Source organism: Podarcis tiliguerta (assembly GCF_965153285.1).
Source record: "Podarcis tiliguerta genome assembly, chromosome: 9".
Lineage (NCBI taxonomy): Eukaryota > Metazoa > Chordata > Lepidosauria > Squamata > Lacertidae > Podarcis > Podarcis tiliguerta.
The window spans coordinates 14,402,338-14,429,453 of NC_139542.1; the positions used below are offsets into that span (position 1 = coordinate 14,402,338).

Here is a 27,116-nt window from a genome sequence, read left to right on the forward strand (position 1 = left end):
TAGTAAGGCAAGGTAGTTATGAGCAGAACTGGGGGGGGGGGGGGACAGACAAACTAAGAAGAAAATCCAAACAGCAGGCTCAGTCGAATTCTAAGAAGCTGTGTTAGTGAGTATTGTGGCTTTCATATGGTTGCTTAAATAAAATATGATACACTTGGTGAGGCAGTCCAAAGTGCTTCTTTTGTATCAGGTTTTCATTCTGCTGCAATGCCTCCACCACCCACAGCAATTCGAGAGCCCAGCCAGGATTTTTATTTATGTATCGCAATGGGTGCTGCTTCCCTTCATTGTATTTCTTTCTTCACGGTGAACATGTGATGTGATTCCCTCCAGGGACTGAATTGAAATTACCAGGGTTCCCCCTCTTTCCCTCCCTTCCATTAAGACACTTAGGAGAGGCTGCAGCCTTCAGATTCTCCAAAATGGTTGCACCATCAAATGTATGGATCTCTTAAGTCAGAGTGCTTCTATTTGGAATGAGCTGCATGAAAGAACAGCAAACATTAGGGAGGTCAACAAAAGCAGCTCTTCTCGCTAAAGCAGGTTGATGTAATTTCCGTTTCTTTCTAAATTACTTTTTTGGTTCATAAGTTGAAAATAACGGGAACGCACTCTTATCCGAGGAACATGTGCTGGGAAACCTAATGGCACTAACAGCAGTGCCAGCTAATCTTCCTGTGGTGGTATGCTTCCCAACATCTTCCAATCAGTTCACGTCTTAGCAGACATTAGCAGAGGAAACTGCCAAGAGGAACATAAGAAGAACCTACTGGATGGGCCCATTGGCCCATCTAGTTGAGCATCCTTTTCGCACAGTGGCCAACCACTTGCCTATGAGAAGCCCCAAAGCAAGACCTTAATGCATCAACATTCTCACCTTCTGTAGTTTCCGGCAACTGGTATTCAGAAGCATACTACCTCGGATAGTGGAGGGGAGGACATAGACATCAGGGCTAGTAGCCATCGATGACTTTGTCATCCTCCATGACTTTGTATCCTCTATGACTTTGTCAAATTCTTTGTCAAATTTGACTTTGTCAAATTCATCCAAGATAGTGGCCTTCACTACATATTGTGGAATATCCTGGCATTGGTAAGCTACAGCAGATTATTGTAATGTGTACCATAAAGGTAAAGGTAAAGGGACCCCTGACTGTTAAGTCCAGTCACGGACGACTCTGGGGTTGCGGCACTCATCTTGCTTTACTGGCCGAGGGAGCCGACGTTTGTCCGCAGACAGTTTTTCCGGGTCATGTGGCCAGCATGACTAAGCATGACTCTGGCTTCTGGCAAAACCAGAGCAGTGCACGGAAACGCCGTTTACCTTCCCGCCGGAGCGGTACCTATTTACGGTACCTATTTATCTACTTGCACTTTGATGTGCTTTTGAACTGCTAGGTTGGCAGGAGCAGGGACCGAGCAACGGGAGCTCACCCTGTCACAGGGATTCGAACTGCCGACCTTCTGATCAGCAACCCCAAGAGGCTCAGTGGTTTAGATCACAGCGCCACCCACATCCCTATAAATGTGTACCTTACATAAACTAATAGCATAAATGGCTTTTTAAAATATAACATTGGACTACTCCACAGCACTGAGAGACAGAAGCACACATTCTATGTATATGGTTGACTGCAGTATTCGTCAATTAACTGGGGGATGGATAATGCTGTTGCCTCCTCCTTGTGAACTTCATATGCGCTTGGGTGACGACTATTAGAAGACAGAATGCTGAAAAAGATGGCTGGTTAATTGGATCCAGTATGACAATTCTCACATTCTCTCCCAGCAGGTTTCTTTTGTCATAATGAGCTACTGGTGGGTTACTAGAGCACAGAACAGTACTGCAGCTTGCTAAGGGGAAGTCCTTGAGAGAGGCATTGGGGGAACAGGCTCAGACCTCTGTTTTTGCATGTGAACACTCAAAGATGCCATCGCTTCTTAAATGCACTGATTGAAACCACAGCCATCCTGACCAGCCAGGGCCTTGTGCTGGTTTTCTCTGCTTCACTGGCAACACGCCACTGCGAGATTTTAACAGGCATAAGGGGTAAATAACAAAATGAATCTGACGATGATAAGTGTCATGCTTAAGCTGTGTACCTGTCTTGGCTCAATGTATTACCTGTCATCGCAGATTTAGATGTGATTCAGTTTAATGGATCTCCAAATAACTGACTCCATTTGAAAATGTTGTGCAGATATTACATCCGTTGTTGACAGCACCAGCAACACAGGTGAGAATGCTGCTGTGACTGCTTGCCCATTCCCACCGTGGTCTCAAAGCTGTTTTGTTAACCTAACTGTGCAAGGTGGGCAACCAGATTTTTGTATATGGCATCTGTAGTATTAAAATGCAGCTTGTGTTCTGCAAAGATCAAAATGTCCAGGACTTCCAAAACACAATGGTCTGTGGGTTGTTAAAAGTGTGCAAAGGGCAGAGATGCAAAAAATAAAATAAAATGCATGTTCATTGGTGCAGGGAAGCGTCCCAAGACAGCAAACAGGGATGTGCTTAGGTCTTGTTGATCCATGAAAAAAACACCAAATCATTCGGTGAGAAATAGTCTGGAACAAATGGCAAAAGCTAGTCTGGAGAAGTAAGAGGAGAAATAGTCTGGTATGCACAGTGAGTTGCTATGACTGAGCTTTGAACGGCAATGCCTAACCGAGACCACGCTTTGGACAAAGATGTGCACGAGTTTAATTGATGGGAACGAGGTGCACAAAATAGGTGGCTTCTCTCCACTTTGAATTTGGGTGCCTACCAATTCTGTGAAAACGCTTGGTGTATTGGGTGGGGGCATTAGAATGGTTTTCTCACATCCTTAGTGAACTGGATTCCATTTGCATCCTGAGATGCACGCAGATTACAGTCTTGGATGCCGCTGCACATCTTTCGTGGGATTCAACCTGTGTTAGATGTCGGACAGGGAGCCTAATGCCATTTCCCCACTGAAAATACCCCTGCAAAGATATTTTCCCTCAAAGATTTTGTTTACTTCAGGTATCACGTGTGTGTGGGGGGGGGGAGAATAACAGTACGGAAACAATTTTCAGTGGAGAGACAATGCAAGGAGGAAAGGAACAACCCCCCCCCCCATTCACTGTCTGGATGGTAGGGGGAGGGATGGCTTCCAATTGGGGCAAGGAGTCACAGGATGCTAAGCACCATTTGGGCCCCATCTGCGCTATACATTTACAGCAGTATTGTACCACTTTAAACAGTTGTGGCTCCACCCTCCATAGGATCCTGGGAGCTGTAGTTTGTTAAGGGTGCTTAGAGTTGCTGGGAGACCCCTCTACCTCTCACAGAAATACAATTCCCAGAGTTCCCTGTGCAGAAGGATTGGTTGTTAAACTGCTCTGCTGCAACACATAGGTTGGCCCTAAGAGGAGCCGGGAAGAAGATAAGGCAGTGATAAATTCCACCATGTGGTTCCCTCCCTAAGCCTGGCTTTGACTCTATTTATCATTGTGTTGCTTTTATTAGTGTCTTGTTAGCTGCCCCCATCCCTCCCTCGAGTGCAGAAGCTCAACTAACTCATCTGTAGTTAGTTTACAAAGACTTTTATGAATTGGTATAGGCACAGGGCACCTGACCTGTGCATAATTATGGTCCTGCAGGAAAGCTCAGAAGCCGTGGCTTATATATGGCGTGTTGAGTTGCCAGAAGGACTTCTGCATTAATCCCGAATCAGTGCCGTGGTAATGGAGTAGGATGGTAAAACAATATTCCTAAAGGGGGGGGGGAGGAATGGATACCTTGCTTTTCTTTAGAAGATAAACTCAAAGCAGATTGCGGAGACTTTTATAACATACATGGAACACAGCAATTAAAAGAATCAGTAAAATGAATATGTTTAAATTTATGTACCGCCCTATATCCACAGGTTTCAGGGCGGTTCACAAGATAAAGTTACAATATCAAAAGACAAAATATAAACAGAAACAACTGAATAACTCCCCCCCCCCCCATCACATAAAAACAGTTTAAAAAAAGCACAATTAAAAAGCAGTCTTAAAGAAAGTAAACAGCATTCTCTTCTGGGCAACAGCAGTCCTTTTTTGTAGTCTGCCAGGCCCCTCCCTAGGCCTCATGGAGAAAGGCAAGAGTAGTGCTGTAATTTAGTTAGCTGCCAGGACAGTAGGGATAACCAGCCCCAGGTACAGCAATGGGATAAATTGATTTTGTTTGCATTTTCATGACAAATGACCTAATTTGCACTTCTCAAAGCCAACAGGCAAACTGACACACTTTGAAAGCCACCCTTCTCTGAATTTTGCAAAACAGCTATCTGACTCAATAATACATACAGCAATGCATATTTCAAGGCAAAAAGGTGAACCTACTTAATTTACATCTTCCAAAACCATACAAGGACAGAAAAACAGCCATTGTTTGAAATTTACATTTATCTGGATTTTGCAATGCAGTTCTCCAGTCAAGGAAAGTGTTCAAAAATGCACATGCTAGGGTAAAGCCTACATAAAAATGCACGTTTTGTTGAAAATAACATACCAAAAATGCATTATATTAGGAGAAATTGCTTGCAAAAAATGTCTGCATTAATCAAGGTAAAAAGGTAAAGGTACCCCTGCCCGTACGGGCCAGACTCTAGGGTTGTGCGCCCATCTCACTCAAGAGGCCGGGGGCCAGCGCTGTCCGAAGACACTTCCGGGTCACGTGGCCAGCGTGACATCGCTGCTCTGGCGAGCCAGAGGTTGTTTACCTTCCCGCTAGTAAGCAGTCCCTATTTATCTACTTGCAGCCGAGAGTGCTTTCGAACTGCTAGGTTGGCAGGCGCTGGGACCGAACAACGGGAGCACACCCCGCCGCGGGGATTCGAACCGCCGACCTTTCGATCGGCAAGCCCTAGGCGCAGAGGCTTTAACCCACAGCGCCACCCGCGTCCCTGCATTAATCAAAGTTGCATACAAAAATGTGTTTACTAGGGCAATGGCTGGCCCACATGCCAGCATCTAAGGGATGGAGGTAGACCATGTGTCTCTCAACAACCTCTTTATGTGTTCAATCCCCTATGAATGGTAATGCCTAAATAGGGTTGAAATCTGTAACAATTATTAAATGCTTAATTGCATGATATATGGTATTTTAATTTTGGGAGGCAGTCAAAACGACATGAATATTTGCAGAACAGATCAATTATTTAGTTATCAGAAAAGGTGAAAAGAAGAAGCTACGAATCAAGGGAATACATTTCCATAACTACTGGGAGTAAGAGAGTCATTCCATTAGTAACTGTTTGCAAAAGAAAGAGGGCTTAATTAGTTTAATTAGCACTGCAGCTAGTCCAGTGCAGCCACAAACTCATGTTGTTCCGCAGTCGAAATGACTTCTCTGGAAGCACAGAAATGCACACTATGGCTAAAACAGCACCAGTTCAAATTTAGCTGATTAAACACTCTTGCTTCCATACTGATTATTACTCCCAGTTGACCATAGACCTTTTGTGTCACAGTCATTTTTCTCAATGCTAATCACAGTGTGAATTATGCTTACCTTCTTTGTAGCTGTAAGACGAGAAGGGGCATGGAACGCTCCACCCTCAAGATCTGGGTATGTCAAGATAGGGCCACACAGTGTTATACTGGTGTTTGCAGTCATGCTAGCTCTGTTTGAGTGTTTAAGCCCACATGATTCCACTTGCACAAGGGGGAGAGTAGAGCCATAGTCACTGCCTCACTCGCTCCAGCACATCCCTGATAGCCCAGTCTTGTTGTCTTCTACATGTTGGTTGAGAAGGTCTGAGAAATGATATACAGTCGTACCTTGGTTGCTGAACGCCTTGGAACTAGTAGGTTTTGGCTCCTGAATGACCAAAAACTGGAAGTGAGTGTTCCAGTTTTCAAACGATTTTGGGAAGCTGCACGTCCGGCGTGGCTTCTGCAACTCCTGATTGGCTGCAGGACATTCCTGCAGCCAATCGGAAGCCATGTCTTGGTTCTTGAATAGTTCCAGAAGTCGAATGGACTCCCAGAGCACATTTTGTTCGAGAACCAAGGTATGACTGTACAATGAATTGGAAAGGATGTTCAAAGTAACTTTTGTAAAACAAAACAAAAAAACCCAGACATTTGTCTTTGGGGGAATTATAGGGGCAGAACTACCTAAATTGTATAGAAATTTATTTATGTATGCTACTACAGCAGCAAGAATGCTACTTGCCCAAAAGTGGAAAGAAGCAGATGTCCCAGCAAAGGAAGAATGGATACAAAAACTTATAGAAAATGCAGAAATGGCAAAACTTACTGGAAGAATAAGAAATCAAGATAACAAACTTTTTATAAAAGAATGGAAATGGTTTATGGAATATTTACAGATAAATTGCAAACGGATGAAAACATTGGCAGGATTAGTGTCATAACCTGCAGTTTCATAAGAGTATATATTTAAAGTAGATAATTGAATGAGCAGATTAAATGAATTTGGATATGCAGAAGATATTAAAAAAAATTAAGGAACCGCAGAAAGAGGGGGAAGGAAGTTAAAATTTGAAATGTTAAATTGATTGTAAAACTAACAAAATGTATAAACTTGAAAAGTATAAAAAATCTTTTAAAAAAGAGAGAAGGTCTGAAGTAGGGAGCTTGCTCTACCATGGCAATCACTCCATCTAGTTTAGCATAACCTGCAACATTTTGGCAATGAAAATAGGGACACCCTATTTAATAATAATAATAATAATAATAGTAGTAGTAGTAGTAGTAGTAGTAGTAATATCCCACCCATCTGACTGGGTTGCCCCAGCCACTCTGGGTGGCTTCCAACATATATAAAAACATAATAAAAGGTTTTGGTGTCCTCGGGTGTCTTCCCGTGTAAAAGTTGGGGTGTCTAGGCGACGTTTCGACGAGGTCTCACTCGTCATCTTCAGGCTGGTGCTTTCGGCTTCTTGTTACTGGAACAGAGCAGGATCTCAGTGTTTGAGTTCCTATAAATACTGTTGAGGAGGTGTGGTGTATAGCCTCCAATGTTCTGGGCAGAGAGGAGGTTCCCAGGCTAGTGTGCCTTTTCTTCTTTTGTTCCTTAATTACTTGAGGGATATCTTGAGTGATTTCTTGAGTGATTTCCTGAATCCCACTTAGGTGGGTCATTAGGTGTGGATTAGTTGCTAAAGCCTTCGTGTCTTGAACTCTTGAACTTTGTGAAGAGTTTTTCTGAGAAGATGGCTGTACTGCACTTGGTTGTGCTCTGGCTTGGCTTCGTGTATAGGGGCGAGCTGTGGTTTTGTGGCCTGTGCCAGTCAGATCTGTGTAGGGATTGCAGGGGGGTGCAGCATCCGGAGGTGCCACCCTGGTTTGGCTACTGGATGGTGTCTGTAATTTATCTGTGGAGAGGGTCTGGGTTTGGGTCTGGTGTGGTTGATTGGTGATGGCGTTCTGTGTGCCTCTGGATCTGGTGTCAGATTTTGTGGGGAGGGCTAATTTCCAGATGTCTGGCAAGCGGGATGTGTCGTCACGCTTGTTCATGTTGTGAGGGTGTTTCTCTATCTCGATGGCTTCCATGATTATTCTCTTGTGGTGATGTTCCATGTTAAAGAGCAATTTGGAATCTGCAAAATTAATTTCGTGTCCTGTTTCTTTCATGTGTTGGAAAAGAGAGGAAGTTTTTTCTTCTTTTTTGACGGCATTCTTGTGTTCTGCGATACGTGCATTTATTCGTCTGTTTGTTTGTCCAATGTACGTGGCTGGGCAGACTTTGCAGGGTATTTCATAGACCCCTTGGTTTTCCAACTGAATTTTATCCTTGGGGTTTCTGAGGATATTGGCTATTTTTTGGTTGGTGCAAAAGGCTGTTTTGATATTGTGTTTATGGAGGATTTTGCTAATTTTATCTGTAGTGCCCTTGATATAAGGAAGGAGGGCTATGCCATTGTTTTCTTCTGTGTCTTGGTTTTTGGGGGGTGTTTCTTTTTGGATTAGCTTCGTAACCCTGTTTTGCTGGTATCCATTGGCAATTAACACATTTGAGAGATTCTGTAACTCAGTTGTCAAGTGGACAAACAAACAGACGAATAAATGCACGTATCGCAGAACACAAGAATGCCGTCAAAAAAGAAGAAAAAACTTCCTCTCTTTTCCAACACATGAAAGAAACAGGACACGAAATTAATTTTGCAGATTCCAAATTGCTCTTTAACATGGAACATCACCACAAGAGAATAATCATGGAAGCCATCGAGATAGAGAAACACCCTCACAACATGAACAAGCGTGACGACACATCCCGCTTGCCAGACATCTGGAAATTAGCCCTCCCCACAAAATCTGACACCAGATCCAGAGGCACACAGAACGCCATCACCAATCAACCACACCAGACCCAAACCCAGACCCTCTCCACAGATAAATTACAGACACCATCCAGTAGCCAAACCAGGGTGGCACCTCCGGATGCTGCACCCCCCTGCAATCCCTACACAGATCTGACTGGCACAGGCCACAAAACCACAGCTCGCCCCTATACACGAAGCCAAGCCAGAGCACAACCAAGTGCAGTACAGCCATCTTCTCAGAAAAACTCTTCACAAAGTTCAAGAGTTCAAGACACGAAGGCTTTAGCAACTAATCCACACCTAATGACCCACCTAAGTGGGATTCAGGAAATCACTCAAGAAATCACTCAAGATATCCCTCAAGTAATTAAGGAACAAAAGAAGAAAAGGCACACTAGCCTGGGAACCTCCTCTCTGCCCAGAACATTGGAGGCTATACACCACACCTCCTCAACAGTATTTATAGGAACTCAAACACTGAGATCCTGCTCTGTTCCAGTAACAAGAAGCCGAAAGCACCAGCCTGAAGATGACGAGTGAGACCTCGTCGAAACGTCGCCTAGACACCCCAACTTTTACACGGGAAGACACCCGAGGACACCAAAACCTGCATTCCTGTACCCGTGAAAATCTACGAAAGCAAACATAATAAAACACTCAACATTTAAAAAATCTTCCCTATATAGGCTGCCTTCAGATGTCTTCTAAACACAATACAAAAGGTGGCGCTGTGGTCTAAGCCACTGAGCCTCTTGGGTTTGCCAATTGGATGGTTGGCGGTTCGAATCCCTGAGACGGGGTGAGCTTCTGTTGCTCTGTCCCAGCTCCTGCCAGCCTAGCAGTTCAAAAGCACGCCAGCGCAAGTAGATGAATAGGTACCAATGCGGCAGGAAGGTAAACAGAGTTTTGTGCACTCTGGTTTCCATCCCGGTGTCCCGTTGCGCCAGAAGCGGTTTAGTCATGCTGTCCACATGACCCAGAAATCTGTCTGTGGACAAATGCCAGCTCAACTCGGCCTGAAAGCGCGATGAGCGCCGCAACCCCATAGTCGCCTTTGACTGGACTTTACCTTTTACCTTTACCAAACGTAATACAGTTACTTATCTCATTGGCTCAGGGGTTGCATAACTCAATCCTCTCCAACATTTCTCCAATGAAAATAGGGCGTCCTAAGGAAAAGTGGGACATTCTGAGATCACATCAGGAACCGGGACAGCTTCTGTAAATCTAGGACTGTCTCTGGAAAATAGGGACACTTGGAGGGTCTGGTTTCAAATAGTGGTCCTGCTGGGTTCAAAATCTTGTATGGGAGCCTACTCACAAAAAGCCTTCATAACTACCTCTCCAATGTACAATATTGTGTACAGTTCTGATTTCCTCACCTCAGAAACGGTATTGTCGAGCTGGAAAAAGGCTATTGTAGAGGTTCAGAAAATGGCAACCAAAATGATTGAGGGGATGGAAAAACTCGTGTGTGGGAAGGTTACAACAACTGAGAAGTTTTGTTTTGAAAAAGGTGAACAAGAGGAGACGAGAGGTCTTTTCAAGACAGCATTTCCACAGGTCCTGAACAGTACTGCTGAAATTAAAAATAAACACTGCCAGAAATGGTATCCATAAAATGACAAATCTGCCTTCTACGTTGTGGATAGATATACATAGCTGTGTATATTTGAACGCATCATCAGTAACAACAGTTCAAACACTTTAATTATCAAATAGATTTGAACTACCAGAAAATTAGTTACAAGTAAAAACATATTAGCAGAAGCTTTTAGCTAATTAGCAGGTATATTAGTGAAACCTGCATTCTCTTGGCAAACAAGGAGAAGAAGGGGATTAACAGCAATTATAAATTACTTCACCAACTTTGTTTCCCTGGGGATAAACTGTGATTTTGTTTTGTTTTGTTTTAAAGGGTTCCTAGTCCCAAACTGGCCCTTATGTGCTTTGTAAGATCAAAGTTCTGGCATGAGATCCAAATGGAATTGAAAGTTAACCTGGGAAAAAATGTGATTTGGGGAGAATAACCGAGATGTGGGGAAATCAACAGTCTTGCTCATCTAACACAACCTTTTGGGTTAGTCTCTCTTCGAAACCCTTAGTTTGCGTCAGCTTTTGCTGCGATCCTAGCCTTCCTCACCTTTTAATTATTATTAACACTTTTATTAAAGTTTATAGGATTGAATACGTTTGGACTAACCTACAACATAGTATTAAAATTCAGTAAAACATTTAAAACACAATTTCAGCTTCTATCACCTTCTTGCAAGTAATTTGTTACAAGCCCATAACTTTAAAGTAGAGACGTTCTCAATGAGATAGTATGTTTGCAAATCAAAACATACCAGAAAATATTCCAATGGGGTGGGGGGTTTTTTGGGGTGTGTGTGTGTTCTTTTGTGTGTCTGGGGGACTGTCCCCATTTAAGAATGTATTTATTTTTAATCGTGCTCCAGAAATACTCCTGGCCTTTTCAGGGCTCCATCCCTCTCTCGTTGCCTTTCATTTATAAGGGCAAATTGCTGGCATTTGGGCCCCCGCTGACCTTATGAAATGTTTCTTGAATATTTTCTGCGTGCTTAACACCTTGACTTTTTAATGCGCTTGTGGGCTCTGTTTTCCGGCACAATGCCTTCCTCAAGTTGCCTGCTCTGAAAGGACATCACTTTCTCCTTTCTGATGATAGCACAGTTGCAGTGTGGACCGTGTCGTCATCTGTAAGGGCAGGATATCAGGGGGACAGATGTGTTCATCGGGGACATGGTCTGGAGCCACAAAATGCTGCCGCTTTGCCGAAGCGAAACAAGTCTGGGTCTGATATGTGGTCTGCTGCTTGGAAACCCCAGGAATGAGTCCCATGACATGTAGTTATTATTATTAGGTTATGCAGGTGGAACTCTGCCACAAAATATACGTGGGATGGGAACCGCCAAAGCTTCTTGTGCAGTAGGGTGCCCAGACTGAGTGAATAGGTTAGCACCGGTTTGTCAAAAAGAAAGAGAACAGGTGGACACTAGCTGGCAAGAGAGTGAATGAATAGAGCCTTTAAATATTTATACTTCTGGCTCTGCCTTCATATTTGAGCCATTCTATCCCATTTCCTCTTCTGTCATGTTTGAGGACTCCCCTCCTATCAAGTTCAGTCAACATGCCCAGGACGTTGAGCATTGGCTTCGTACTGGGCTAGCTTTTATGCAAATCTATGTCTTCTATTTTTTTGATGATGCATTCCCACTTTTTTGGCTACGTGGGTAAGTGGTTACTCTAAGCATCAGGGTATACATGGAAACTGTTGATCAATTTTTCTTTCAGTGCTCCCCACCCCAGGCTTGATTCCAAGATAGGGTGGTCACGGAAATGTCACCAAGAAAGCAACGGTAGACCCCAAATTCTATATTGATACCTCTCTGTAAGGGACGCGGGTGGCGCTGTGGGTTAAACCACAGAGCCTAGGGCTTGCTGATCAGAAGGTCGGCGATTCAAATCCCCACGACGGGGTGAGCTCCCGTCGCTCGGTCCCTGCTCCTGCCAACCTAGCAGTTAAAAAGCACTTCAAAGTCCAAGTAGATAAATAGGTACCACTCCAGCAGGAAGGTAAACAGCGTTTCTGTGCACTGCTCTGGTTTGCCAGAAGCAGCTTAGTCATGCTGGCCACATGATCCGGAAGCTGTACGCCAGCTCCCTTGGCCAATAAAGCGAGATGAGCGCCGCAACCCCAGAGTCGTCCGCAACTGGACCTAATGGTCAGGGGTCCCTTTACCTTTACCTCTCTGTAGCAGGTCTAATTTGCAAGCCTGTCACAGACAGAGAAAACCCAAGCGGCAGAGGTGCATGTTGGAAGAAATAGCAGGTGAGCAGTTGTATTTCTCTAGAAGGTCTTGTTCAGCAGAGGCGATAGCTTGAGGGTCAGAACAGCAAAAGGCCTGAAAAATGAGCTATGGATTCTTGCTGCAACTATTGCATCTGTGATGTCAAGAAAAATTAATCGTAGGCTTGCTCTGAAATGGCACAGTCCTGTTATCTTGGGCAAAATAATATTCCTGGGAAGCAGAAGGGCACGGCTGCCATGCAGAAGAAAGATAGAGAACAATGCATATTGGGCTTGGGGGGGGGTAGGCTGTTTCTTTAGGATTATGCAGCAATGGATGCCAGCCTATTGCCAGAAGGGGCAGGGTATTTCATCACCATTTTCTTAATTTATCTTCCTCAATTTCTCTCCCAAATTCTCCTCCGAGGGTTTCCCTAACACCGTAAAATCAGAAAAACAATATCAGTGTCAAAAACAATCCAGCGGCAAAATTACAAGTGCAATAAATCAATAAAGCAGGCCAGGAACAGCGAGAGCTGCAAATGAAAATACCTTATAAAATTAACCAGACAAATTTCAGAACGCCTGCAGGAGCCGGTGTGCCTTCCAGGCGAAATGTTAAAGAGCTCTCTATTGGCATCAAAACTCACCTGTAGGTGGAAGATGACACATTCTGAATGACCCTTCAGTCTTGATGGCTCAAGGTCATCGCAATTAAGGTTGTGTAAGGGGGGGGGAGAATAGGGGTTCCTAGGGGGGCTCAGTGACGTGGAAGAGTTCATGTGTAAGAAAACCTCAAAACTAAAGCCTTGCTAAAGCAAACAGGGAGCAAGTGGAGCATACAATATCTCAAAGTTTTCCCTACCCAATTCTAGACACTTGTTTTACTTTATATGCTTGGATCTGCTGACCTTTAAAGCCCTAAATGGCCTCAGCCCAGAATACCTGAAGCAGCGTCTCCACCCCCATCATTCAGCCCGGACACTGAGGTCCATCTCCGAGGGCCTTCTGGCGGTTCCCTCACTTCAAGAAGTGAGGTTACAGGGAACCAGACAGAGGGCCTTCTCAGTAGTGGCGCCTGCCCTGTGGAACACCCTCCCATCAGATGTCAAGGAAATAAGCAACTATCTGACTTTTAGAAGACACCTGAAAGCAGCCCTGTTTAGGGAAGTTTTTAAATGTTTGATACTTTATCATATTTTTAATATTCCGTTGGGAGCCACCCAGAGTGGCTGGGGACACCCAGCCAGATGGGCAGGGTATAAATAATAAATTATTATAATATTATTATTATCTGAAATACCTCAAAGGGGGAGCAGCTTTGGGTGAGGTGCCGGAGAGCAAGATGGAGCATTATCACTCATTTTTACATTAGCAAATGGTCACTGGGTCTATTTGAGCTTTGCCTAGAAATTCCACAATCTGTAATTCCACAGCCTTTTGGCTCTACTGTTTGCAATTTTGTTCCTCAATATTCCTGGATTCATATGCACAGGGATACGTATATGATCTGCCAAGCCCTTTATTTGCAGCTGACGAAGTGGACTTCAGTTCACAAACAGCTTATGCAACAACAAATCACCTTTAAGTTGCCAGATGACCCTTTTCCCCCCTGTCAGTCCCTTCAAAGAACACACAAACATGTCCTTTTCAGGCAGATAAAAATCATGCTTGGTTTTGTTTTAAAAATTGGACAAGGATTTACTTTCTCCCTAGGTGCGCTTAACAGCAGGAGGGAAAAATGCAAGGAAGCTGTTTGGGCTTGACAAATTGAGAAACAAGCCCATGCTCATTTCAACAAGCTCCTTTTGCTCAGTGCACAGAGTATCTAAAGTACAATATTGCGAATATTGTATCTAAAGTACAATATTGCGAATGCAGGTAAAGGCTTCTCCATGTCACCTTTGGAATTGTACCTCCATTGATGTCTATGGTTGTGCTTTTCCATTTGCTGGGCAGAAGTTCCTAAAATACTTTTGCTCACATCCCAGCAGTGCCAGCTGATTGCACAAAAGTACGCCGAGCTGGTCAGAGGCAGCGTTGCTCAAGAAGCACACCAGCTCTCCACTTGCTATTTGCTGAACCACTGGAGTGCATCTGAGTTTGCAAGAGAGAGGATAAGCAGCTGGAATGAGTTACTTATAAACCATTTTTCAGGCTTAAGGGTGGGAGAAAGAATATAATTCCTCTTAGCAGAGAAGGGAGCAATAGAGGACAGTTACGCCCCTTCATTCCAAACTGCTGAGTGACGTCTGCAGTTTTCTTTGAGGAACCCAAGCATTGTACAAAACAAGGCTCAACGGCACAGAGAACATAGAAATGTTTCTTTTCCTCTACCCCATCTTGGACCAAATTCTTATTGAAAGTAAAGATATGCAAGCATTTGGGTTCCGCAGAAGTCTTCAGCAGGAAAAATTATAGAAAGAGTTTTAGTAATGCCCAGCTCATAATAAGAATAATTTATTATTTATACCCCGCTCATCTGGCTGGGTTTCCCCAGCCATTCTGGGCGGCTTCCAACAAAGTATTAAAATACAGTGGTCTCATGCACAGCTGTCCTTCAGTGGGATGGAAATTAGCAAAGAAATTGCACCCAATACCTCTCTTCATTTGCACTGTGCCGAAAGATCATTGTTGTAACCAAAAAAAAAGAGGCCCTGGATACAGTACTGGGATTCTGGGAAGTAAAAAGGTTCTGGACGCATGAACTGAAACTGACCTAGCAACCAGGAAAAAAATAGTGTTTCAGGGTCAGTTTTGACATCATGCTAAAAGAGCCATAAGCAACTACATTGTTAATAACAGGCACAGAGAGATGTTTTCACTGAAGCAGCAGCACACAGAGAGAGGAGCTTTAACTTTGTTGTCATTTAGTCGTTTAGTCGTGTCCGACTCTTCGTGACCCCATGGACCACTCCTGTCTTCCACTGCCTCCCACAGTTTGGTCAAACTCATGCTGGTAGCTTCGAGAACACTGTCCAGCCATCTCGTCCTCTGTCGTCCCCTTCTCCTTATGCCCTCCATCTTTCCCAACATCAGGGTCTTTTCCAGTGAGTCTTCTCTTCTCATGAGGTGGCCAAAGTATTGGAGCCTCAGCTTCAGGATCTGTCCTTCCAGTGAGCACTCAGGGCCAATTATGCATTGTCAAACAAAGAGGAGACACATCACCCCCCCCCCAAAAAAAATGAAGACAGATGAGGTCACATATTTGCATTAAAACTGTGTGTGCTAATTTAGAAGTATATATATGCAAACGTGGACATGATTGCTAAAATTTAAATAGACATCTGATGCATCTCACCATAACTGGGAAGACTGTAACCAGGTGACCTATGTGCAGCTGTTGATGTCCAACTTCCAGGCCCCTTCTTAGCGACTTTCCCTTTAAACTAGACTAGGACTAGATAGACCTTCAAATAGAGGACCCCCTTCAAACAGAGGATGGTCCTCTGTCAAGTTGAACACATAGTCACCCTTCCCTATCCAGCTGCAATACTTTAAAAAAAAAAAAAAAACCCTCCCAAGCTGCTATTAGCCATAAAACAAAAGTTCATTCATTCATTCGTTTTCATTTATTGAATTAATGTACTGCCCTATACCCAGAGGTCTCAGGGTGGTTCACAAAAAAGATTGCAATATATAAAATCAAAATAAAAACAATAATGCAATAACACACTGCCCCCCCCCCAAAAAAAGAGTATGGGATGTAGGACAGGCAAAGGCCTGGTTAAAAAGGAACGTTTTTGCCTGGTGCCTAAAGGTGTATAATGAAGGCGCCAGGTGAACTTCCCTGGGGAGAGCATTCCACAGATGGGGAGCCACTGCAGAGGAGGCCCCGTTCTCGTGTTGCCACGCTCCGGACCTCTCGAGGAGGAGGCACACAAAGGAGGGCCTCAGAAAATGATTTCAGGGTCCGAGTAGGCTCATATGGAAAGAGGCTGTCCTTGAGGTATTGCAGTCCTGAGCCAATGTAGACTTTTCTCCTCAAGCAGAGAAATGGGATGTGAATCAGGTGCATGGGTCTGCATGCCACTTGTGGGCTCTGGGCTGCAGTTTGGCGCACTACTTTGTTATGCTTTCTAGTTGTTTCACCACATTGCAGTGCCATAAGGAGTACTTGCTGCATCCTGTGGTTTGAGCTACTAAACTGTGCATAACACTGCTGTCGCAGCATCAAAAGGCATGGGCGCTGCTTCTGAAATTCTGCCAGGGATGATTGCGTCTCCACATGGCTGTTCTCAGGGCTCATAGCCACACATGTGCCTTTTTGTAGCTATGTGAATACAACCGGCTTTTTGTAAGTGGAAGAAAGGGATGTACAGGGTGCCTGGTAGGGATTTGCCAGAAGCGTTGCGTTTTCTGCCCACGTTATAAATATGAAGCGCTGATACCATTCTGCTGTGTAGCATCCAACCAAACAGACACCAGAGGGTCGAAAAATTGGACACCAGCTCCATTCGCGGAGATGAAGTGCTGAGTAAAAGGAGCCGTTTAGTGGCCAATAGCACTTTCCTCTTTGTCAGGAATGCATTTGAAGCAACTATCATTTGGAGTCATTGCCGGCCGATGTTCCTGGCAGAGGATGACAGAGCAGGATATTGCTGTAGAATCTGTAAATCACCCCTCAGGCAGGCCCCAGCCATTAATGGCTTATTCTTTTCTGGGAATGGCATTTGTTTACTCATTTCAGGCAGTGCGTTTACGGTGAGTCTTAAGATGACTCTTAAACCAATTTCCTCAATACTGAGTGTGTTCCATGTATGGGACTTCAGTGAGTGCTTAGTTCCTGCTCATCGGTTGCTACCTTGTGCATGATGCTGGGACACAGATGTTAGCTCAATCACAAATACCTTTTGCAGTTTCAGTCTTGGTGTAGTGGCAAATTCAGAAGTCACCCTCATAAACTTTATTGCACTAGCCAAAGGCCATGGCTAGTGGCCAGCGTCAAGTCTACTAAAATGCATTGTTACATAGGGTAAGAGGTAATTGTCATATAAAATATACAAATTAAATCTCTGAGTCCCTTTTGCAGGGGGTTTATCTAATTCTTTCACCCTAATCTTCCTAGCTGCTAAGGCATAGAGAGCTGCTTTGTAAGTTACAAAGTCCAAATTCAGAACTGCAGGGTCCCTTCGTGGTCATTACAGCCATGCCCCTTCCAAGATTATATAACTTTATAAGATTATACAATAATCCTATAATTATACAGTAATAATAGTTTGGTGTGCACTGCAATTATTAATGCAGATCTCCTTTCAAAAAGATCGGCTATTTTCTGTGCACATACTGTACAAATGCTTGGAGTACGCCAATATATTCCATTTAGGAGCGACCTAAATATGTGAAGTTTCATTATATGTCACTACCACAATCACCACCCTGTTTCCACCTCCAGATTCAAACACACACACACGCCAGTATTTAAGCCAAAAGGGGCTGAGAACCCCACTGATTTCATTTCCAGAGAGGGCGCTGTGATAGCTTCTTGCAGCAAAACCAAAAGAGTTTTCTTGTTTGTTTGTTTCTGTTTTAAGTGTATTTATTTTCATATTGTGAAAAGTTTAATCTGTTCTTAATGAAATCTGCTATCTGAACCTGGGATTAACTCAGTGGGTAGAACGTGAGACTTTTAATCTCAAGGTTGTGGGTTCGAACCCCACACTGGGCAAAAGATTTCTGCATTGTAAAGGGTTGAACTAGATAAATCTTGGATGCCTTCCAAGTTCTACAATTCTATTATTATATCTGTACTTTCTTATATGTGATATTCTGCTTCTGTTATTTTTGTTTTTATTTATTACATTTATTCCTGCCAACCTAGCAGTTTGAAAGCACAAAGTGCAAGTAGATAAATAGGTACTGCTCTGGCGGGAAGGTAAATGCGTTTCCGTGTGCTGCTCTGGTTCGCCAGAAGTGGCTTAGTCATGCTGGCCACATGACCCAGAAAAACTGTCTGCGGACAAACGCCGGCTCCCTCAGCCTGTAAAGCGAGATGAGCACCGCAACCCCAGAGTCAGCCATGACTGGACCTATTGGTCAGGGGTCCCTTTACCTTTACATAATTTCATTTATATCCCACACTCCCTCCAAGAAGCTCAAGGTCATTGCATCTTCACAACAACCCTGTGAAGTAGGTTAGACCAGGAGTCGCTGACGGGCCCAGTGTCACCCAGTGAGAGTCATGACTGAGGACGCATCTGCCCTGTAGGGAGCTACCATTCCCCCACAGAGATGGGGCCTGAGTGGGGATTATGACACTGGTCCCCCAGGTTCTAGTCCAACACTCTAACCACTACACCATACTGCTGCCCACTTTGGATTGCATTGGAGAATTTGGGTTGCAAAGTGTGAGTGTTCCTTAATGCAGGTTCCCTCTTCTCTCACAGGCGGAGACAGAGAGCGGATGACAGCAAACCATGAAACATACCTCCTTATGGCAAGCACTCAGAATGACATGGAGGACTGGGTGAAGTCTATCCGCAGGGTTATATGGGCACCTTTTGGAGGAGGTGAGTACATCCGTAACATATGCAAATTTATTTACTTGTTTTATATTACACATGTGGCTCATTCCCTGCATTGCAGGGGGTTGGACTAGATGTCCCTTGGGTCCCTTCTAAGATTCTATGGTTCCATTTTGATGAGGAGCAGTCAGAGTCCCGCAGCAATGAAAAGGGGGAAGTGAAATGAATCAAGTGGATTGCAGAACTCCGGCATTTGGCAGAGGAAAAATAGCTGCTCTCATTTGATTCCGTGTGTGCAAGAGGTTTGCAGTTCTGCAGCCAGTAAACCACTTCACTAGAGATTGCATTGCTACAGCTCACTTCTACATGTACAAAACTAACTTCCAAGTATATATACCTCTGCAATCTAGAAAATGGGCCATACTTATTTGGATGCCATGTATTTGCTTGTTCTATATTGCCTAGAGATGCTAGTGAAGTTGTAGATGGATGTTAATAAAGTTGTAGACAGGGTGCCGGCGTTTTGCACCTGTTTTGCCCTGGCAGTCCAAGTATATTGATGTTCAGTTTCATAGAGAATACTATTTCTTGGCTTAAGCCTAAGAGACTGATTTGCTTAGCTATGTGTATCAAGGCTTTGAGATCAGACCACTAAAGAAGCCCAGAAAACTACCTTGGGAGTGTGCTACCTGCAAGCCCCGGTAAAAGGGCCCCATCAGGGGCAAACAGTGGCCTCTTGAGGACTTGGACTGCCAGGGCGAAACAGGTGCAAAACGCTGGCACCCTGTCTGTTGTTATTGTTTGTTGTTGTTGTTGTTTAGTCATTTAGTCATGTCCGACTCTTCGTGACACCATGGACCAGAGCACGCCAGGCACTCCTGTCTTCCACTGCCTCCCGCAGTTTGGTCAAACTCATCCTGGTAGCTTCAAGAACACTGTCCAACCATCTCGTCCTCTGTCGTCCCCTTCTCCTTGTGCCCTCCATCTTTCCTAACATCAGGGTCTTTTCCAGGGAGTCTTCTCTTCTCATGAGGTGGCCAAAGTATTGGAGCCTCAGCTTCAGGATCTGTCCTTCCAGTGAGCACTCAGGGCTGATTTCCTTAAGAATGGATGCGTTTGATCTTCTTGCAGTCCATGGGACTCTCAAGAGTCTCCTCCAGCATCATAATTCAAAAGCATAAATTCTTCGGCGATCAGCCTTCTTTATGGTCCAGCTCTCACTTCCATACATCACTACTACATCACTACTGGGAAAACCATAACTGGTGCAAAACGCCGGCCCCCTGTCTACAACTTTATTAACTTCCATCTACAACTTCACTAGCATCTCTGGGTATTGTGAACAGCACCGAACTTACCTTTTGTTAGTATCTTCATGAACTTACATAAAAAGATAAAGAAAACAAAAGACTGAGTTAAGCACTTGAAAAATCCATCTAAATCAGACATTATAAGTTCATCTTAGGTTGGGTAGTTCTCAAGTCTCTGTGGCTTTGCATAAGGTTTTGTATTTTTCTCAGACGATTGATAAAGAGTGTATAATCATTTTGGTAATTATTGTGTGTATATTAGTCGCCAACGTTTTGCATGAGTCGTATTATTTCTATCAGTGGCACAGGTTGCATTTTTCTAGCATTGTTCTATATTGCCGGCACAGCACAGCATTTTCTTCCTAAAATAGCCGCAGTTTCTGTACTTCAGTACGAACTACCAAAGTTGTGAAATCCATTTACCACCTGTTTGGTGAGAACACAAGTCTAGAGAGAGCCTCTCCCAGATGGTGGCTTCTCCCAGATGTGGAACTGATCTCTCCCTGCTTTCTATTTGCCAGAAAGCAAAGCCTTTTTTTTCTTGCAATAGATCTTTGGCTGCTAACTGGCTGTTGTGGCAACATCTTCTGAAGCCAGATGTTGCATATGCATGCACTTTAAAATGGTTTAAAGTGTTTTCGGTGCTTTTACTAGGCTTACTTATTTAATTGCTTTTTTGTGTTTAGGTTTATTGTGTTCTTTTAATTGTATCGTCAACTAAGGTGGCGCTGTGGTCTAAACCTCTGAGCCTCTTGGGCTTGCCAATCAGAAAGTCGGCAGTTTGAATCCCCATGACGGGGTGAGCTCCCATTGCTCTGTCCCAGCTCCTGCCAACCTAGCAGTTCGAAAGCACACCAGTGCAAGTAGATAAATAGGTACCACTCCGGCGGGAAGGTAAACGGGATTTCCATGCGCTGCTCTGGTTTTGGTGTTGCGTTGCTCCAGAAGCGGCTTAGTCATGCTGGCCATATGACCCAGAAAAACTGTCTGTGGACAGTAAAGCGAGATGAGTGCCGCAACCCCAGAGTCATCTGTGACTAGACTTAACTGTCAGGGGTCCTTTACCATTTACCTTTAATTGTATCTGTTTTAATTTCTGCGGTGAGCCTCCTTGGTCCTTCACTGGGAGGCAGGCGGGATATAAATAAAACACGTCCGTTTCCAGGGTTGTATGAGTATCATTTGGAAGAAGAGGTCTGCATCCGGCCATGTGGTTCTGCATTTTGCGACCTGACCTCCCAGTAGCAGCCAACTGGTTTCAAGAAGAAATAGCATGCTGGCTATTCCAGGAGGCTAGATAGAGCATCCAAGTCAAAGTAAATAAAACAGAGATTTCTGGCTTGCTCCCAGTGATGTTTAGCTGTGAAAATAAATGTCTGGCAGTTCAGCGGCTTTGCTTTGTATTGTTTTTGGAGCAGAGGAGGAGAGCAGAGTTGCAGCTGAAAAACTATGTTTACTGTTGGGAAATCACCCTCTCCACTTATCAATTAGACCCCAGGGGGGCTGTAGGAAATTATCATTGTTAACAGAGGCTCCATGGGGATCAGCACAACATGCACACTCCCTACCCGGCGTTTAAAGGCTATGAAGTTTTGCTTAGGAAGGGGATTTCAGCCCTTGGCTGGTGGTCCTTTCCTATGGCACCGTTTCAACTGGAGCCCTGCCCAGTACTACCTTTCGATGTGTCTGCAGCTGTGTCTTGGATGCTTTCGGGAGGCGGAAGCGGGAAGACACCAGCTGAAGGAGGTCCGAAACACATTCAAAATACATCCCACTCTTCTGCTAGGAATCTGATGTCTGCGCAGAAAAAGCCCCCACACCCCAAAGAATGTTACACTCCAGCAGCAACGACCTACAACTGAGAGTTTAATAACTTAAATTCTCTCCAGAAGGTCAGATTCTTGCTGTAGTTCTCAGGCTCGGTGGAAGCGATTCCTTTCTGGTTCGGTATGCAGTATGACTCGTTTCTTAAGGGGTATGTTGCTAGCAGCCCATTCTGCGCATTTGGGGGGGTCTCCAGACGGGCAGGATTTCGCAGTAGGGATTCTACGGCATTGAAATATACTCGGAGTCCTGTAGTGATTTCATGCTCTTTATTGCAGCTTGTAAAGCAGTGATTGAATTGCCCCCCAAACCTCAGGCTTTTATATACATTATTTACACAATGAGTCCCGTCTGATTGGCTGACTCTGCTTCCCTCCTGGAGCCTGATTGGTCTTTTCCTGCAGGCCAATCAGTTCTTGCATTCTACGATCCTACCAGCCTAATAGGTTGATTAACTTCCTCCTGGAGCCTGATTGGTGTTTTCCTGCAAGCTGATCAGTTGTTGCATTCTAGGATCCTGCTTGCCTATTGCTCCAGGATCCAAGCTTAGTACATAACAGGCATACTGGGAAATTTAGGCTTGTGCAATTAAAGTGGATTAAAGCACAGTTTCCCTAGAGCAACGCATCCACGTTTAAGAAGAAGTATACATTTTGCAGTTAGGAAAGTGACAGGGAAATGCATTGAAAAGTGTGGAATGAGCACATGATTTGCAGGATGGATAAACAGCCCCCACTCGAACCAGAAGGAGTTCTCAGTGTTGGATAAGCTCCAGCGCCGAGGGCCTTCTGGCGGTTCCCTCCCTGCGAGAAGTGAGGTTGCAGGGAACCAGGCAGAGGGCCTTCTCGGTGGTGGCGCCCACCTTGTGGAATGCCCTCCCATCAGATGTCAAGGAAATAAACAACTATCTGACTTTTAGAAGACACCTGAAGGCAGCCCTTTTTAGGGAAGTTGTTAATGTTTGATGTTTTATCGTGTTTTTAATATTCTGTTGGGAGCTGCCCAGAGTGGCTGGGGAAACCAGCCAGATGGGTGGGGCATAAATAATGAATTATTATTATTATTATTATTATTATTATTATTATTATTGGCTCCTGCAAACACATCCGAGGGAATGCTCAGGAAAGAGTGGATATAATCTAACCTCCATGTAAGCTTTGTGCAAGCAAATCAGGATTAATGTTTGATAAATAGGTTGTTTAGAGAAGCCCTTTGTTGACTTGGGTAGGTGTTTCATTGGGTTTTCTGTCCCTGGAAAATGAAGTTGCCGAGTCTCTCTTTTTTAAATAAATAAATAAATTATTAAGTAATTCAACAAAACATATTATCTTAAAACATATCATCCTTAATTCCCCCCCCCCATTTTCCCCCTCCCTCACATAAAACAACCCCCCTCCCCTTCCCCCGCCCCCAACTTCCCTCAGTTCCAATCTCTGGTTTCTCTATAAATGCTATTCTCTGCATGTTACAGAATTGTTTTAAGTCCTTAATTTATCCAACTGATTCTTATCAATAAAAAGTTTGCGAGTGTTTATTCAAAGCCTGCCAAGGAGTCCAATTCACTTTGTTGCATCTTTAGATACTTTGTCAAAGGTTCCCATTCCTCTTTAAAGTCACAGTTATCCCTGTCCCGTAATTTATGTGTCAATTTTGCCAGTTCTGCATAGTCCATCAGTTTCTCTTGCCATAATTCTTTAGTCGGGATTTCCATGAAGTTGTCGCGTCTCAATGCAGTTCGTCAAGGCTGGCCTGAGGCATTTTTGCTGCCAGCAGCAAAGTACAAGATGGCATCCTCTTCATTTCACACACGTAAGCCAACTGGATTGGCAGTTGAGCCTTAACACTATCAGTGCAGGGCAGTCCCCTCATCCACCACATCTGAGGGCATCGGGCTTGTTTTGCAAATGAAGCCTGGTGTGTTGTTCTCCAGCAACTTGGAGAGCCAGTGTGGTGTAGTGGTTAAGAGTGATAGACTCCTAATCTGGGGAACCGGGTTCGCGTCTCCGCTCCTCCACATGCAGCTGCTGGGTGACCTTGGGCCAGTCACACTTCTTTGAAGTCTCTCAGCCCCATTCACCTCACAGAGTGTTTGTTGTGGGGGAGGAAGGGAAAGGAGAATGTTAGCCGCTTTGAGACTCCTTAAAGGGAGTGAAAGGCGGGATATCAAATCCAAACTCTCTTCTTCTTCTTCTTCTTCTTCTTCTTCTTCTTCTTCTTCTTCTTCTTCTCCCTCCCTGCCCCCTCCCAGCATTTGGTGCCTTGCTCTGCCAGAAGGTACAGTAGATGCAGCGCTTCCGGCAGTCATTAAAACCAGGACTTCTTTGTTATATTTTTATCCCATTCTTCCACGAAGTAGTTCAGGGCAGCAGCATATGAAATCCTTTATGTATTTTTAAATATACTGCTTGCACGCCAAAATGCCTTCTAAGTGGTTTACAACTATATAAAATCGATTATAAAAACATGCATAATTGAAATGCGCAGTAATAAGTCCATCAGAGCACTAAAACATCCTCAATTAAAATATACAGTAAAACAAGCTGGTTGAAACGCATGACAGTTAATACAGTTTTTATATATATAAAAAAACGCAGTTAAAGCACTAAGACCAGAAGTTCACATTCCTTTGGGCCAGTCGCTCTCAGGATGACCTACCTTAAAGGGTAGCTGTGAGGATAATAATAATAATAATAATAATACAGTGGTACCTCAGGTTAAGTACATAATTCGTTCCGGAGGTCTGTACTTAACCTGAAACTGTTCTTAACCTGAAGCACCATTTTAGCTAATGAGGCCTCCTGCTGCTGCCGCACGATTTCTGTTCTCATCCTGAAGCAAAGTTCTTAACCTGAAGCACTATTTCTGGGTTAGCAGAGTCTGTAACCTGAAGCGTATGTAACCTGAGGTACCACTGTAATAATATATTATTTATACCCCACCCATCTGGCTGGGCTTCCCCAGCCACTCTGGGTGGCTTCCAACAAAATATTAAAATACCGCAATACGTCAAACATTAAAAGCTTCCCTAAACAGGGATACAATGGATGGGCAACCATGTGCATCACATTGAACTCCTCTGAGGAAAGGTAGCAACAACGACGCATGGTGTGCTCTCACTCCCCATTTTATCATCACTGAAATATTGGGATGTAGGTTAGGCTGACCAGAGAACAACTCACCCACCCAGTGTCACCCCATGAGATTCATGGCTGAGCAGGAACTTGAATCTGAGTCTTCCCAGTTCAGTTCCAGTCCTATAGCCCAAAGTTTGGGAATAAGACTTGGCTGTTGGGTTAGATGGATCCTTAACACACAGACACACACACACACACACACACAGAGAGAGAGAGAGAGAGAGAGAGATGGGGCTGCCTACCTGTCAGTCACCTGATTTCACAATGATGCCAGGTGAGCCATTTTACCTTGGCAGCATTGCTCGAAGATCCCATTTGATGCAAGCAGAGCTTGAAGTTGCTGCCAATCACCTGATTGGCACCGACTTCAAGCCCTGCCTTTTCGGCAGGAATCAGCTACTGTCTGGAGTTGCTAAGCAGGTCCAGTATACCTGAAGGAGCGTCTCCACCCCCATCGTTCTGCCAGGACACTGAGGTCCAGCTCCGAGGGCCTTCTGGCGGTTCCCTCACTGCGAGAAGCCAAGTTACAGGGAACCAGGCAGAGGGCCTTCTTAGTAGTGGCATGCGCCCTGTGGAACGCCCTCCCACCAGATGTCAAAGAGAAGAACAACTACCAGACCTTTAGAAGACATCTGAAGGCAGCCCTGTTTAGGGAAGCTTTTAATGTTTAATAGATTATTGTATTTTAATATTCTGTTGAAAGCCACCCAGAGTGGCTGGGGAAACCCAGCCAGATGGGTGGGGTATAAATAATAAATTATTATTATTATTATTATTATTATTATTATTATTATTATTATCCAGAGCGGAGCTGGTGTTAGCTGGTTGACACTGACTTCAAGCCCAGCTTCGAGGATGGAACCTGCGACCTTCTGCATGGAAAGCAGATGCTCTATCACTTTGCCTTTCCCTTATAATATATTGTCCCAAACAGCAATGCATAAAAGAGGCCACATTCTAAGTGGCTACTGCATGTTTGTGGCTCATCCTTTGAGGACCATAGATCTGTGGAAGCACAAGGTGCAAGTGAGAAATTAGTATAACATCTTCATGAAGTTAGGATTGTCTAGCACCACCTGTTGGTGAACTTGATTTGTTTAGTAGTATTGAATTTTACTGGTGCTGGAGGAGACTCTTGTGAGTCCCATGGACAGCAAGAAGATCAAACCTCTCCATTCTTAAGGAAATCAGCCCTGAGTGCTCACTGGAAGGACAGATCCTGAAGCTGAGGCTCCAATAACTTGGCCACCCCATGAGAAGAGAAGATTCCCTGGAAAAGACCCTGATGTTGGGAAAGATGGAGGGCACCAGGAGAAGGGGACAACAGAGGACGAGATGGTTGGACAGTGTTCTTGAAGCTACCAGGATGAGTTTGACCAAACTGCGGGAGGCAGTGGAAGACAGGAGTGCCTGGCATGCTCTGGTCCATGGTGTCACGAAGAGTCGGACATGACTAAATGACTAAACAACAACAACAAACAACAACAACAGACAGGGTGCCAGCGTTTTGCACCTGTTTCGCCCTGGCAGTCCAAGTACTCATGAGGCCACTGTTTGCCCCTGATGGGGCCCTTTTACTGGGGCTTGCAGGTAGCACACTCCCAAGGTAGTTTTCCGGGCTTCTTCAGTGGTCTGATCTCAAAGCCTTGATACGTATAGCTAAGCAAATCAGTCTCTTAGGCTTAAGCCAAGAAATAGTATTCTCTATGAAACTGAACATCAATATACTTGGACTGCCAGGGCAAAACAGGTGCAAAACGCCGTCACCTGTCTACAACTTTATTAACATCCATCTACAACTTCACTAGCATCTCTTGGCAATATAGTGTTCTCGAAGCTACCAGCATGAGTTTGACCAAACTGTGGGAGGCAGTGGAAGACAGAAGTCCCTGGCGTGCTCTGGTCCATGGGGTCACGAAGAGTCGGACACGACTAAATGACTAAACAACAGCAACAACAATTGAATTTTACATCCAGAACACGAGGTGTCATGGGTAAAATGAACTTGTTGGGAGAAACAGGTTCCTCCACACCCATACATGTTTGTTTGGCTCTAGAATAATGTCTGAAAAGTCCAAGCTTATACGTTGCTTAGAATTATGCCGACTCAATGTCTCTTCAAATGCCCAGAGCGCTTTTAGCAACTCACTGTGAGTCACCATCTTGGAGAAGTGTAGAGAGAAGCCATTGGTTGAACACAGTACAAATAGAGGTATTGAATCAAAAACCTTTTAGTGGTTTTTAGAGTTCTTTTATAATGGGTAATTGTTGGC

The 27,116-nt window shown here is 44.3% G+C and overlaps 1 protein-coding gene across 5 annotated transcripts in view; it reads left to right on the forward strand.

The window, feature by feature from the left end:
• Window positions 1-27,116, forward strand: part of ARHGAP24 (Rho GTPase activating protein 24) — a 368,221-nt gene that overhangs the window by 278,115 nt on the left and 62,990 nt on the right. For all 5 annotated transcript variants that reach the window (XM_083398349.1, XM_083398350.1, XM_083398351.1 and 2 more), the window contains one exon: window positions 18,498-18,620. In XM_083398349.1, the coding sequence (XP_083254475.1) occupies window positions 18,498-18,620 (123 nt within the window). The remainder of the gene's footprint in view (window positions 1-18,497; window positions 18,621-27,116) is intronic.